We start from the raw sequence: 14,774 nt of genomic DNA on the forward strand, positions 1-14,774 counted from the left end.
GCTCCGCCCTTACCAGCATGACCTCACACTGCATGCGTGTGAGATCATGCTGTCGGGGGCTGAGTCACACGGGCGGAGGCAGGCCCACGCTGTTCCCAGAAGGGCTGGAATGTCTGAGATGCCAGGAACTCATGACTGGCCACCTTAGGAGTAACTATACCAGTGTAAGGCACCTTCGTACCAGTATAACCGCATCCCCCTGGGGGCTGTAGTGGTAGAATTGCTTTGGTAAAAAATAAATAAACAAACAAATAAAACATGCCTCTAACCTACATGGTTGTACCAGGACAACAGCTGCTTAGACCAGGTCTCACCCTTTGCCCCATGGCATCCGCACACATTCCCCAGCAGTGAGTCACTGAGGAATGGCTGGTTCCAGGTTGCAGTGCCACGTATCTGGGAAGAGGGAGGCGTGTCTGATGCTTCCCTGTGCAGTGAGAACCTGTTTGAGGGCAGGGTTCCTGAGGGGAAGGACGCAGAGAGATTTTCTTCCCAGCTTCGTCGCCTTCTGAACCTCCCATTCCAGGCCGGCCCGGTGGCGTCACCTTCAAACAGGCCTGGTGCTCCTGGTCTATTGTTTACCAGCCTCTTTTCTCTTAGAGGGACAGAAGAAACCTTCCCCACTCCTGTGTGAAATCGACTAAGGTGGAAACAACCATGCATCTAAAGGTGAGTAGCTTCAGAGATCTTTGCAAATTATACTGCCATTCCCACGCCCCTAAAATTCAGCTCCAAAGGGGATGGGGTAAGTGTTTATGAATAAGAGTGTCTCCCCTTCCCACATTTCCACCTTTTCTCCCTCCCCTCTGCTGAGGCTGTGTGGTCCCCTTCCCCCAGTCCAGAATCCCCTGTTCCTCCCCTCCCCGCAATATCGGGGCTCTGTCTTTGCCCCCATTCCCCCCTTTCCTCTCACCCCCCCTTTCCTCTTCCACCCATTCCAGGGTCCCCAGTTCTCTCCCCTATGTCAGGGGCTCTGTGTGTGTGTCCCTATCTCTCATATTCTCCTCCGCTCAGTCCTGGGCCCTCCATTCTCTCCCCCATGCCAGAGGCTCTATTAATCATCCAACCTTAAAAGTGTGCACTGGAGAGTGAAGCTGCCCCTAGGGAAGATCGGAAAGAGGGAAACTCCCTTGACTTTGCAGGCCAGAGCTTTCTCTTTGGGGAATTACTATCTGCAGAGGTCAGGGCCCATGGAGTGAGCATCTGTGTCAGGTAGCAGGTGTAAGCAGGGGAAGGCCCATCAGGCAGTTACTAAAAGCCAGGGTCTGACCCCCTCAGTTAAGAGGAGCAGCACTTAGCCCCGGAGCAGCCCACTGACTGTCCTGAGATAGGGTGCTACTCAGTGTACGGGAGGGGATCAGAGGCTGGCACTAGGTGGAGACTTATGCCTTTTTATGGTGTTTAGTGCCAACTGTCCCTGCAAAGGGGATAGTTACGTTCTGACCTAAGACAGCCTTAGCCTTTCCCCTGGGATTTTTCATTCTTCTGCACTTTTTATCCTCAACTATGGTATCATTTGGCCATTGCTGTAGTGCCCTGATCCACCCGCCCAAGAAATGAACGGCAACGATCGATTCTGCTGCATTTCACCCCAAAGGTGAGGCGGCAAAGGGAGCCCTGTACAGATTTGTGATCTTTTGTGCCTTTTGTGATCTGTCAGCATGGAAGATCTCACATTCATTCCGGATATTATCTTTGTGTGCTGAACATCTGTCACGTGTCAATTTCATCCCAGTTCTGTGACCAGTCCCTGTGCCCCCCGGGCTAAGGGAGAGCAGATTGCTGGGTTCCCGGGGTGGCTGGGTTGCGAACGATTGCTCTGTTAATTCTAATGCTAGCAGAGCTCAAACACGACAGGAATGAGAAGTGGAGATGTGTGGTTTTGTTTGCAGCTTTTACACCAGCACACACCACTCTCTGTTGCTCACCTGCCTACCACAGGATCGGTATGTGTGTGAAAGAGCGCACAGGGTGTGAAACAGAGCACAGGGTGTGAAAGAGCGCACAGGGTGTGAAACAGAGCACAGGGTGAAATGTGGGGAGGAGAGTGTACATAGAACAACACAGCAAAAGCAAACAATCATTCTTTAAAGTTGGGGTTTTCAGAGGGGCCGTAGGTGACTCGGTCACCCAACTCCCACTGACGTTCAACAGGATTTGGGTGCCTGACTCCCTTAGGCTGCTTTGAAACTTCAGCCTAAACCGTTGGCTCCTAGGAACTATGTCTCCAGAGGGATCCCCTCGCACACAGCTGCTGGATCCTGGCTGCCTCAGCTGCAAAATAAGATCATTAGCGATCAGCTGGTGAAACAATGCAGCCTAGTGACTTAGGAAATCACCCCCCCCCCCGCACCCCGCAAAGGAGCAATCACCGCATGGAGCTGGGGCTTGCTGGTTGCTTGTGTAGTTATGGATGGGGGCTTATGAAAAAACAGTTAAAGTAGCTACCAAACACCAGGGCTGTCTCTCTGGGTTGATGGAGCTGTGCCCCGGTGGCAGCTTTGTTTCCTGTGTCCTGCAGTTCGAAATGCGTAGAATAAGCTAACTGCTCTGCTGGAGCCAGCTGCCCTTTGCGGGGAGTCTTCAGGGTGCTGTGCTCTGATCTGAAAGGCGGAACTGCCAGCAGTGCATCCCTTCCCCCAGCATGGCCCAGGGCTTGGTGCAGGCGTGGTGATGGTTACAAGCCAAAATCCTGGCCTAAGCTGCGAGCCCACCACTCCCTAGGCCCCAGAGTGAGGCAGCCAGGTATAGTAATGCCCAACGCTTCGCCAATCAGACAGATGACTCAGCAAATGCTGCACAAACCTGATTCATAAATGAAGCGGGTGATCCAGCCCATTACGCAGCCTTCTTGAGCAATGAAATGAGGCCCGAGTGGGCAAAGCCCAGGGGAATTCACCAGCAGGCGTGTGCAGCCCAGCTGATGAAGTGTGCAAGATCAGAACTCAAGCAGCTCAGTGAATTCAGCCAACGTGACCCTCTGGGCTCAGGGAGTGGTGTGGGAAACCTCCCCTGCTAACGGAAGCAGACTGCACAGGGCTGGGCTGCTGCCCAGTTGGCTAAGCAGGCAGGCAGATCCAAGGAAGACCTAGCGCGCTTCTTTCTCAGTGAAGTGGGCACAGAAAGCACTGACGGGCCCAGCTCAGCTCTGCAGCCATGGATCTCACTGCAAAGGCCAGCTGAGAAAACAGCCACGTCTTTCTGCGGCAGGGACACGTGCCAGCTTCAGAATCTGACGACTTGCCCTCAAGGACCAGCTCAGCCAGAGAAGGCTGGGAATTACCGACAGGGCTCTTGTCCTCTCCACAAGCATGTGACTCCTGCTACTGTCAATGGACAGCTTGTCCAGAAGAGAACAGAGCCCTGTGGAGATCCTGCACCGAGAGGAAGGAAGATGGCACGCACTCCTCCCTCAGCTTCCTGAGCAGTGCAGGGACTGTGGCTAATACCCTCTTCATAATACCTTGCTCTGCAGAGCCCCGGCACCCGGAGCTCTCAAAGGAGGGCAGGATCAACAGCCCCCGGAGACACGTGGCATGGAAGGGACTTGCCCAAGGTTCCCCAGCAGGCCACTGGCAAAGCCGGGACTAGAACCCACATCTCCTGAGACCTAGTCCCCTCGCTACTGGACCACCCGGCTTCTTATTGGAGGGGCAACTTGCAACTAGCCCAGGTAGGGGAGGATGCACGGACCCTCCCTCCCTTTCATCCCCCTACTGCAGCCCTTGAACCACTACAAGTTACATTCTCAATATCCCTTGGGCACTAGCCAAACCGAGCGCGTTCATTTGCCTCCTACCCCACCCCACCCCCTGCCTGTAAAACCTGAAGTGCCCAATCCTGCTCCAATAGACGTCAATGCAAAACTCACATTGGCTTAAACAGAGGGCAGGACTGGACCCAGAGGGCAGGGTTAGAGAAATTGATGCAACTGCCCAGCCAGCTGCAACCTGTTCCCACTCCAGGAAATACACTTTGGACATGCAAATTCCATTCAGAGCCAGAGCAGCCCAAGGCACTGCAATAAGGAAATGCCCTGCAGCAACTCCCCCCTGAGTGCTATCTGATCTGCTCTCTGGGCCTGTATTAAAGGAGGAAACCCCCTTCTGTGCTCAGGCAAAGGGGCCTCTCTGGAGACTCAGCACGTCCCCCACCCTGCCTTAAAGATTCACTGCAGCTACTCTGAAACAAAAGGCTGAGACACTCGTATTTAGCTAAGGAAAATCCCACTCCCGAGCACAGCTCATCTGCCCCCCTTTATTGCTACTTGTGCCATTCGCACTGGAAAGGGCGCATTGATCCAGGTGGTGGTGTCGCACAAGCTCTCCTACGGCTGATAGTCACCACACACAGTGCCTGGCCCACGTGGGGATCTTTGCCTAACCGCCCCCCTGACACTTGTTTAAGGTTTACGTAAAACGGGTTCATCCCCCCTCCCCCCGGCTCCCCCAATTACTTTTTATTTTGGTCAGCACCTTGACGTGGTCAGGTCCCTGGGGGACCAGAAGCACCCGCCCCCTCTTCCCACGAGGGTTCTCTCCCAGCCGACACTGCCCGGGCCTGTAACTTGCCAAGTCGGGTCAGATCGGCCAGAGCCGTGAGGAGCTTCCGGAGACAAACCTACCACCAGGCGAAACCTGCCTGGTTTCATTAGGCAAATGAAATGCCATGAGGCCCATTGGAAAGGTCAGGGAAACTGAAAAAAATCATGGCAGCCAGCCAGCCACCACGAGTTAGCTACCGTGTGTAAAGCCACCCCCACGTCTGCCATGGGGACCGAGCCCAGAGCAGGAGTACCCGGCCAGCTGTCAGCGTGGCCCAAGGTTGGGAGCGGGCGCCTCTAGGTTCTGCATGGGGCCCGGGCTATTAAATGTGTTTAACAATGATCTGAGGAGGACTACAGGCCACATTTGCAGATGGCAGCGTGGGGGCAAAGAACACCCACTTCTCTCTCTGCCCGCTCAGAAGAGCATGTCCCATCTTAGCAGAGACCTGGCCAAGGCAACCCACTCCTTCCTGTCCCTCCAGGCCTCTTCACTGCAGCTCAGTAGGGGTAACACTTTCAAAAGTGCCTAAGTGGCTTAGGAGCAATAGCCCCCATTACTTAGGTACTGAACTCACTCAGCTCTATGGCCGAGCTCCTCCAAGACCCCTAAACAGCGAGGAATGGAAAGCTCCTTCAGGTGGTACAATAGACACCTCCTATCTGCTCAGCCCCCCAGATCCCTGGGAGCTTCTCCAAGCAAAGTCACTTTCCCCGTGTTTGTTCCACAGGTGGAAGTGGCTGCCCAAATTCTGCTGGGCTTTGCCTTTTGTCAGCTGTTCGGTACCCACATTCCCTGCCGGGAGCCCTCCGATGCAGAGCTGGAATCCATGCTCAGCCGCCTTCTTGCTCCTGGAGTTAGCTTATTGGCTCAAATGGAGGATGTTTTACCTGACCAGGACCTGAAGTCGTGCCCTGTGAATGTCAGCCAGACCTCGTCCCGCCTCCAGGACAGGAGCGCCTCCCCATGGTCATATAGGTAAGCCGCAGACAGAGTGAAGGGCATCTCAGCAAAGGTCACCTCTGGGTTCAGGCACTGCCACTGGGATCCAGAGCTTGAAACCCCTCCCCCTCTCCCCCCCCCACAATCCCCCCCATCTCTCTCAGGTGTGGAGCTGCATTTCCTGAGTCAAACTACATCCTCCTCATCCCCGGGAGATAGCGGATGGCTGGTTCTGCAGGGTTAATTATTACTCTCCTGGGCACTTCTAGAACATGTCCCTCTTTTGACACATGCCAGGGGCACTCTCCACTCCACAGTCAGCCACCCCGCAGAGAAGAAAACAAACCAACACCTCTGAGCCCGGCCAGCAGCCACGTCCCCCTCGCTGGAGGCTCCACCCAGCCGCAGCTGGCTCAGGCTCACAGGGGCATTTTCTTATCTCAGATAGAACTGCCATGCACCGCAGGCACTAAGCTAGTTATGGCTGGTTAGTGACACTGTGGCATTTTGCCCCACTCTGTGCCTCAGTTTCCCCTCCTGTGAGCTCAATGTAACGCTGCCCAGCCGCCACCAATCAGCTCCTGAATGTTGGTGCAGCACCTCATAGGTGCGGGAGGAGTAGCGTTATTAACCCTTTCCGAACAGCTCAGCGAACCCCTAGCTGGAGTGCATTGGCCAGAGCTCAATTTTATTAGGTGACCTCATTGATCCGCTTTCTTCCAACAGGGTCAACGAAGACCCCCGCCGGTACCCCCGGAGGGTGCTGGAAGCCTACTGCTTGTGTGAGGGCTGCCTGGTAGACAGGCAGGAGGACAGGTCTGTGCAGAGTGAGCCCTTTTACCAGGAGGTGCCCGTTCTGCAGAAATCCGGCCAGTGCGAGGCAGGCCAGTACGTTTACCAGCCCAGCCGCCTGCAAGTCGCTCAGTTTTGCATTTGCACGTTCCCTTGAGACAGGCAAAATGCTTTCACCTGTGGCCACCACCCTGCAGCCTGCCTCAGTGCCCCTGCCAACACAACACTGCTGCTGTCATTCGGCTGGGGAGCGGAATGAATGCCGGAGCCTCGTGAACCAGTGCTGGCAAGGGTACTGGCCCTGGACAAAGACAACAGCCATCTCATGGAGACCCACGTAACGGCCAGCACACTCACCATGCCCGCCGCTACTGTCATTCACCAGTGGCACAGTCTACAGAGGACTTTCCAATGGCCAGTCCCATTGCTAACCTGGTTTCCTCCTTGAGGGGGGATCTAGGCCATAGCCAGGTGGGACTGGCTGTTTTTCAGCTTTGCCGAGTGCTGCTAAGGCAGAGGGGACCTGCAGCCCATGGAGTTCCCCAGGGCAGCTTGCAACTAACCCCATTTATAATACAGGCTGAGAGAGGTCCAGCCCACAAGGTGACAGGCCCACATCAGGATGCTCCATCTTGATCCAGGGAGCGGATTCTCGCTCAAGAAGGGGCTTCACGTGCTGTGACCTGTCGTCTCTGTGAGCTGCACCTCCACGTTAAACAGAAGAGAACTGCAGTCTGCTTTCTTGGAAGGGCACAGCCCTCGAGCTCTGGGCAGGCTGCCCATACGGTCTTTGGCTAGGCAATGGTTGAGTGCCCCGTTCATGGTCACACACAGCTTCAGAGACCACAAAGAGCAACCTGCCCCTCATTTGCTTCTCCAGGGTCCTGAGGAGAGGGGAGTTGCTTTGCTGGGATGGACGCGACCAGTGGATTCCACTCAGGATGATCCTACGGGATGTGCTTGGTCTGCGGTGCTGCTGTCGCCAGAAATGTCTTTGCAGCCTGAGGAGCCAGAGCAGAAGTGGAGCCAGTGGGCTGAGGCGCGTTAGAAGGTTGGCAACTGCCCAGGCCTTGGGAATGCTCAGTTCCTAGTCAGGTGCAATCAGACTATGCAGTCCTGCTGCTCTGTCTTTGGAGGCCTCCAGAAGGCAGGAGGGGGAGGAGGCTTCCTCCCACAGCAGGGGTCCACTGAACTGGGCTGCGAGGCAACATTGCACAGGGAGACCGTATGGCTAATCCTCTCCACTAATAAATGTTTCTCCCCTTGCCACGGTGCCTAGCTGTTGGTGGACACAACAGCTTCCGACTGAGTTTGTACCAGGCTGGCTGTACCTATGCTGTGTGTCTGCACCCACCTGCTCAGTGTTTAGCTAATGCTTCCGCAGCTCACCCTTGCCCAAGGCTGAGGCTGGCAGCGGGTTGGAGTCTGGGTACAGGCTACACCACTCTTCCTTTGCTGTGTGCCCAGGGCCTGGCATGACTAGTGCCACTCACTCCCCGCTTCCTGTCCTGCAGGACATCCCAGAATGCACTGCCCCACATGCTGCCGGCACCGCTCTCGGTGCATGTCTCCTGCTGCGGCACTCTGGGGTAGCTGCCCAGGCTCTTCCCACAATGCTCTGGGGCAAACGGATTCTGGCATCGGGCTGGGTGGGAACTCAGAAAAACAGCTTGGGACTGAAGTGGCTGCGTGTGCACAACTCAGCCATGCTTGTTGTCCCCAAGACGGACGAGAACTGGTTAAAAACTCTGGTATTTGTGGGGTGGACGGGGCCTTAACTGCTGGTAACAGGCAGGTTGTCCCAGCAGAGACTCAGTTGGTAATGTGTTGGGAGAGCGGAGCCATTTAGGAGCAGTGCGGAGCCCTTCCTGGTTCCCCAGCCAAGCCCTCGTGGAGGTTCACAAACCACCTGGGCAAAGTTTCCTCATTTTTCATGTTCCCAGTGCCCCAGCACTTCCAGGCTCCCGCCCGGGCAGCACCAACAGAAGAGGGGAATTACCAGGAGAATCCCAGCCTGGTTTTCAGGCTTGGGAGGGGGTTAGACCATCATCCAGGTGCATATCCACCTGGTATGTATCCAGTGATGCGGGGTCCAGCCATCACTAAAAACAGGCCGTATCCTATTGCAGACCCACGAAAATGTGTGGGCTCTAATTGCACAGCATCTACAAAGCTCAAGACACTGAATCCCCCAGTACGAAGCCTGACCTGCTTTTCATGAGCTCGCTTTCAACTCATCAGTCCTTATTGCCTCACCTCAGATGCAATTTAGTGCCATTGTCCTTTTCACCGGGAGGCTGTGGATGGGGATAACTTGGAGATGGGAGACTCTCCATCACCGGAATGTGATTCCTCTAGGTTTGGATGGAAAGAGCCATTCGCGGGAGGTAGTGGTATTGTACCAAACGACTGCAGCGCTTTCATGTGCCATGGGAAGGCATTTTGTGCATGCTGATCAGCGCTGCTGGAGGAGCTCACGGGCTCCTAAAGGCTGCCCTCTACAGAGAGAAGGCTGCTGTCATGCAATACAATCACCGCCTCCTCCTGGTTGCTCCGGGGATTAGCACTTTCCAGGTCTGATGCCCCCTTCTACCACTGGTTGCATTCCCTGCTGCCTCCCTCTCACTCTCTGAGACTCCGGGTGCTCTCCCTTCATGGCTTGGCCCTCCAGCCAAGTCACTAGGTGTTTTCCCCCTTCCAGGGTATTGGTCTTTCCGTACAAACTGTCTTCAGCAATCTTCCCATTTACTGCCCAGATGGTGCCACGTCCCCGGTGATGAGTAGGGGAATCCAGGCCCTCCCTCTACTCCAGGTTCCAGTTCTGGGACCCTCTACTCTGCAGCCAAGGTCTGCACCATCTTCCTGAGCCTTTTCCTACACCCTCTGCCCTAGGATTCCTTCCTTCCCTCTCTGATATCCAGAGAGCAGCAACAGGTGCCTCACTGCAGCCCCCTTCTGCTACCAGCTTCCTGGCTTTATCCTGCCCCACCTGTTCTTTCTCAGCAGGGCACTGTCATCATTCAGGGGATTAAGTGGGCCACCCAATTCCCCTCAGCTGGGGCCCTGCTGGTGAATTGGCTCCTTCTCAGCTTCATTAACCCCGTCCAGGCTGGTGTGGGGTGCACACCCCAGCGGAGTAGCACACTCGCTTCCCCAGGGATGATAAAGCAGCAGGCATGGTAGCAGAGCAGTCCCTTGACAAACGCACGGCTTGGTTCACAGACACAGCCACCTCTTTGTACCAAGAGCTTCATCTCCAAATTGAAAAGACAGTGAGATTCCCCCGCCCTTTATAACATGAAGTATGCTGTGACAGGTCTGTGCAGAGTGAGGACCCCAGAAGCCCTTTCCTAAGGGGGCATGCACATTGGTTCAATCCCCACGGAGCATTCTGCTTTCTGTCCTGTGTAGCTTGGATGAGGGGAACCAGCTTGGCAGCTTCCGCACACCTTCCTTCCACCCGTTTCACTGCTGCTCCTCACACCCTGCCGCGGTGCCAGCAGCTACGTAGCCATCGGTTAGTGGGAGCCTCCCACCTCGGCTCCATTTTGTTGTGCCAACCGGGCAACTATGGGGTTTGAATTATGAGCCTCTAAGCCTCAGGGTGTTTTGTGCTGATGCCCAGAAGAAACCCTTCCACCAGCTTCACCAGGGTGAGAATCACAGGCTGTGGTGCTGACCCTGCCCTAGGTGCAGCCCAGTTCCCTCTGGCAGCGCGAGTTCCCTGTGCCCGCTGAGTATTGGGGCACAGAAGTGAGGGAAGTGCAAATGCACAGGGCTAACATTGAAGAATCCAGCCCTAAGTGCCTTTCCCCAGGCCAGAGCCAGCATTAGAACCCAGAACTTCCTGCGGGGCTTGTCCCAGGGCACTAGGCCACATCTCCCTCCAACCAAGGGGTGACCTCTCCCAGTGTTATACGACACAACGCAGGATTGCAAAGGCATGCTGGGCCGTGACTCACTGGGGTTCTGTTGTGAGTCAACGCAGCTGAGAGGCCAGCGTCCTAAGTTACTGCACATCACAACGGAGCAGGTGTGTGGGTGAGTGAATCCAGACAATTCAGCTCACTCCACGGGTGCTGTTAGGTCACAGTCATTCCTCCCCTTGGGGTCAGGTGCAGGCCAGTTCCCTATGGATATTCTCCAGTGCTTTCTCTCTTTGGAGAGCATTCCACAGCCTGACAGATCTCACCACAGCTAATAAAGCCATTCAGCCCTAATTGTTGTTTCCCTTTATGGCGAATGATCATTTGCCACAGGTAAAAATCTCTTCTGTTCCCTGCGCCAATCCCCAGGGGAGGGCGGAGAGCAGCTCCGGGCCCTGACCTAAATAAACACTATTAACCATCTCACACGGATCCAGTTACCAGCAGGAAGCCCAGGAGCAGAGGAGAGTTTCCTGCTACCCAGGTCGCCCCATGTGGCAGGACGTATTTGATAAAGAGTCACATTATCACCTGTCAGGGTGGTTTGTTCTAGGGCAGCAGGAGGCAGTTCCAAAGGGATCCCCTCGTCCCTGTAGCTCGCAGTCCCATCCAGGACAGCCACCTTCTGGGTAAGCCCCTCATCGCCCCAGCTCCAAGACTGGCCAGTGGGTTGCAGTGGTGGCACTGGTTTATGGGTCTATTGATCTGGGAAGCCCGGTCTCCAGGCCACATTTACCACCCTCCTGAAATGGAACGGCATCTGACCGGACTCGGCTCCGGGAGTGCTCCAAGGGCCACTCGCACAGCCTGCTCAGAGAGCTCCCAGCTAGCCAGGCAGAATCTGCAAGCAGCAGCCACAAACTGGGGCCAGAGAGCAGAGCGGAGAGGCCCCCAGTGAGCACCTCCTGCCCACAACTCTCCAGGGTGCAAAAGTGGGAGCTGGTAGCAAGAGCTTCCTGGCTGCTCCCAGCTCTCAGTATATGGATGAGAACCCAGGCAGGGCTCTAGAAAACCAAGAAAAACACCTTGCATTGCTCACAGGAGCACATGGGAAGCCAGGCTCCAGAGCACAGGTGCCAGAACCCACCTAAGCAAAGGAGCAGCTGTACTGTGGCCTGGCTGGAGTTCCCAGGTGGGAGCTGTTAGGGCTACCCTATCTCCTGCAGGCTCAGGGGGTGAGAGACCTGCCCCAGGGCCCTGGTCTGCTCTGATCACAAGGCCCCCAGGTGGCAGCTATCGCCCTCCATGGATTGAGTTATTTGTATTCATTCCCATCACACACCCGCCTCCTGCCCTGTGAAGGACTGAGAGAGGCAGTCAATTAGCCCTGCTCCCAGCTGCGGTGGTGTCAGAGATCATTAACTGAGGTCAGGCCCGGCTCAGATGGAATCACTGTATAAATTACAATATTGAGCAGCCAATGGTGTGATGCTCCCTGGGTGGCTGCTGGGCAGGGTCGGCTTTGAAGGCTGAGCTGGGGAGCTGGCAAACCCTGAAAGCCAAGCCCCAGCTGTCTCAACAGCTGGGAGCTCCTTCTCTGCTGGACTCAGCGCTGGTGAAAGATGTGATTGATCCACAGAGCAGGTAGCTAAGGCAGGGGCAGGGGCAGGTGGGCTCACACACCTCACTCTCAGTCCAGCCTGGAAAAGACCAGCTCCCGCTAGCTTAGGCCTACTTGACAGGTGCCTTAGTGAGCCCTTGGTCAGTGAGACAGGCAGGTACCAGGGGTACTGAAAGAAGTGGGATGCTCTTGGTCAGACACCGCTGGAGTCTCCAAGAGTAGGCAGCGCTCCCAGGTCACCCCCTGACGTGCAAGTCTCGTGGATCCAGGACTAGCAGCAGGAGGCACCCTGCCATACCCTCCAGCTCTTTCCCCCAGAGTCGCACCTACCTTGCTCATCTACAATCCCAGGCTCAGCCAGGCTGGGAGACGGCAGACACCACCCTGTTCGCATCAGGGGGAAGTCTGCGTGGTACTGCCTGCAGAGCCAAACTACTGCCCAGCACCCCAGAAATGGCAGGACAGGGCACCTCTCACTGCTGGTTTTTATCAGGGTTCATACCAGGCAGCTCTGGAGAGGCTGGTACATCAGGTGCCAGTCTCAGTGAGCCACAGCTGGCCTGCCAGTTGCTGCTGTGAGTGCAGAGGCAGCATGGGAAGCGGTGCAGGCTGGGTGTGCCCTGAGTGATTCCCTAGAGCTGGTTGCATCACCCGTACAGCTGCCTTCCTAGTACCCCTCCCATCCCACCAGGGCTGCAGCACGGGGCAGAAGAAATGGCAATGAACGGCTGGGCCGGGAAAGGAATTCATTAGCACAAAGTCAGGTGGCTGCAGCCCTGCCATACAGGCTTCCCAAGGGGCGGGAGGCTTGTTACAAGCCCAGGCATTTCCGTGGCTCCAGCTGACCTTGAGATAAACCCACAGGAATCCGTGTGGGAGGCAGCGGAGCAGGAAGAAGGTTGCAAAAGGCTCCCAGAACATGCTGGCAAGTGAATGGTGCAATGTCTGAGGTCAGAGCGGCCCTGCTGACCCTATGGCCTTCAGCAACGTACAGTGCCGGAGTGGGGCTGTGTTCTCCTAGTTCAGCGGTTCACAAACTGGGGGTCAAGACTACAAAGTGGGTCATGACCCTATTTTAATGAGGTTGCCAGGGCTGGCGTTAGACTTGCTGGGGTCCGGGGCTGCAGCAGAAGTCTGAGCCCCACCGCCCAGGGCTGAAGCAGCAGCCCGAGTGTTGTCAGAAGGGGGTCACAGTGCAATAAAGTTTGAGAAGCCCTGACCTAGTTAATGGACCCGGCGGCAGAGCCTGGCTGCCTGTCACGTAGGCAGGGGCCATAAACCTGGCCATCTGATACCAGAGTCTGGGAACCTCCAGACTCGCCCCCTGGAGACACAATGAACAAAGGAGTCCCTCGGTGCAACATGCCTAGAGCCTGGTATTAACTGTCAGGCCCTGCCCTCTCGAGAGCAAATTCCGCCCCCGGGAGTCTGTGAGCGTCTGGTCATTCCCAGTGGAGCTGGGCCAGGGCCGGTCTCCATAGATCATCAAGCTTCATTTCCAGTCTGGTCTGCAGGCTTGTGTTATTCCTGGGCCTGGCGAGGGCAGGTGCTGGAGCGGGTGGTGCTGGTGAAGCACTAGGGGGCGCTGTCTTGTGCAGAGAGAACAGTGGCCTTTTCAGTGCAGGGGCCAAACTGAAAAATTCCTTGTAGTTCAAATCAAAACAGATTTGTTTTGGTTCACTTAGAAATGAAATGCAGATTTTGGTGGTTGTTTTTCTGTTCAGTTTCGAGTAATTTTCTATGTGTTTTTTGCCCTTTTTGTTTTTAAAAATTAGCCTCATTTCTAACCAGAAACAAAGAGTCCAAATGTTTCCTTTTGAAATATTTCCAAATTGCTTTTTTCAGGTTTTTTAAGCCGAAGCCACTTGCTGAATCCGATCCGAGCCGGTGACTAGCGTTGCCACCTCGCATTTTCCAGCAACGTTATTATATGCTGAAGGGATTGCCCCCACCTGTCTGTCATCCCTTTGAGTCAGTAATAAACCATGGCTCCAGCACTGTGTTACTGGAGGGCCTCTTGCTCAGCTGAGCCCTAACACTGAGGCCCTGATCCACTAATAGTTATCAGTGAGATCAGGGTACTTTAGGAAAGAATATATGAGTTAACCCCGCATTCTAGCCAGGTTCCTGTGGGGATAATTGCACACCACCAACCTAAAGTGCCCTTGTGTTTTTCATTGCACACACTATTCTTCTTTTCCTGTCCTAAGCCATTGTTGCTGTGACACTGCGTTTCACACAAGATGTGACTGCATTACAACAAGGGATGATGTGGAAGCTCATTTATACTTTGCAAAGCATCCTTTCGGTTGAGTGCGCCATGGAAATGGTAAACGTTACTTCTATGGTTGTCAGAGATAAGGAAGGGAACCGGCAGACTCGCTAGAGCCATGGCATGTGGACAAACAAGGGAAGGAGCTCCGTTCTTCTATTTAACCAAGTGAAATGTCAGCAGCTTTCGAGAACTCTCTGCTTAGACAATGTTGGTAAAAGTGCCATCCCTCTGCAGGAAATGAGGCAAATGGAAATGCAAAACCCCTGAAGGAAAACTCACAAGCTCAGTCTGATCTCTTTGTGCACTGGGGGACCAATCTTCCAGCAGCTGATTCAAGATTATTTACCTAATTATGTTGCTATTAAGTGATTGTCACTTCAGAGGCTGTAATTTGCTGCATGGGAGTTATGGAAGCTGATGCTTTATACAGATCCAATCCAAATCTGGACGGTTGGGAGAACAGGAGACAGCAGGCTCCTGATCCTGGGATTTGCAGTGATTGGGGAGTGCGTGCTGCTGGATGGAGGAAAGAAGGAGACACAATTGCTGTCAGGATTGCCCCATGGGCCTGTCACCTCAGCACTGGTAGGCAATAATGCAAATGGGGAAACCTGGGTGCATTTTATGAGCCTTGTTCTGAGCCCAGCTGGGAGAGGAGGACAGCCTTCAGTGTCAGAGTTATGCATTAAACATTAACTCCATCCCTGCTGAAGTACTGTGAGGACAGACAAGGG

At 54.8% G+C, this 14,774-nt stretch overlaps 1 protein-coding gene across 1 annotated transcript; it reads left to right on the forward strand.

The window, feature by feature from the left end:
• The first annotated feature begins 403 nt into the window (after window positions 1–403).
• On the forward strand, window positions 404–7,547 carry LOC140897363 (interleukin-17D). The gene is made up of 3 exons (XM_073309907.1): window positions 404–669; window positions 5,275–5,522; window positions 6,213–7,547. Exons 1-3 carry the CDS (start codon window positions 658–660, stop codon window positions 6,433–6,435), a joined length of 483 nt encoding a protein of 160 aa, XP_073166008.1. The 5' UTR covers window positions 404–657; the 3' UTR covers window positions 6,436–7,547.
• Window positions 7,548–14,774: the final 7,227 nt, after the last annotated feature.

Source organism: Lepidochelys kempii, chromosome 13 (genome assembly GCF_965140285.1).
Source record: "Lepidochelys kempii isolate rLepKem1 chromosome 13, rLepKem1.hap1, whole genome shotgun sequence".
NCBI lineage: Eukaryota > Metazoa > Chordata > Testudines > Cheloniidae > Lepidochelys > Lepidochelys kempii.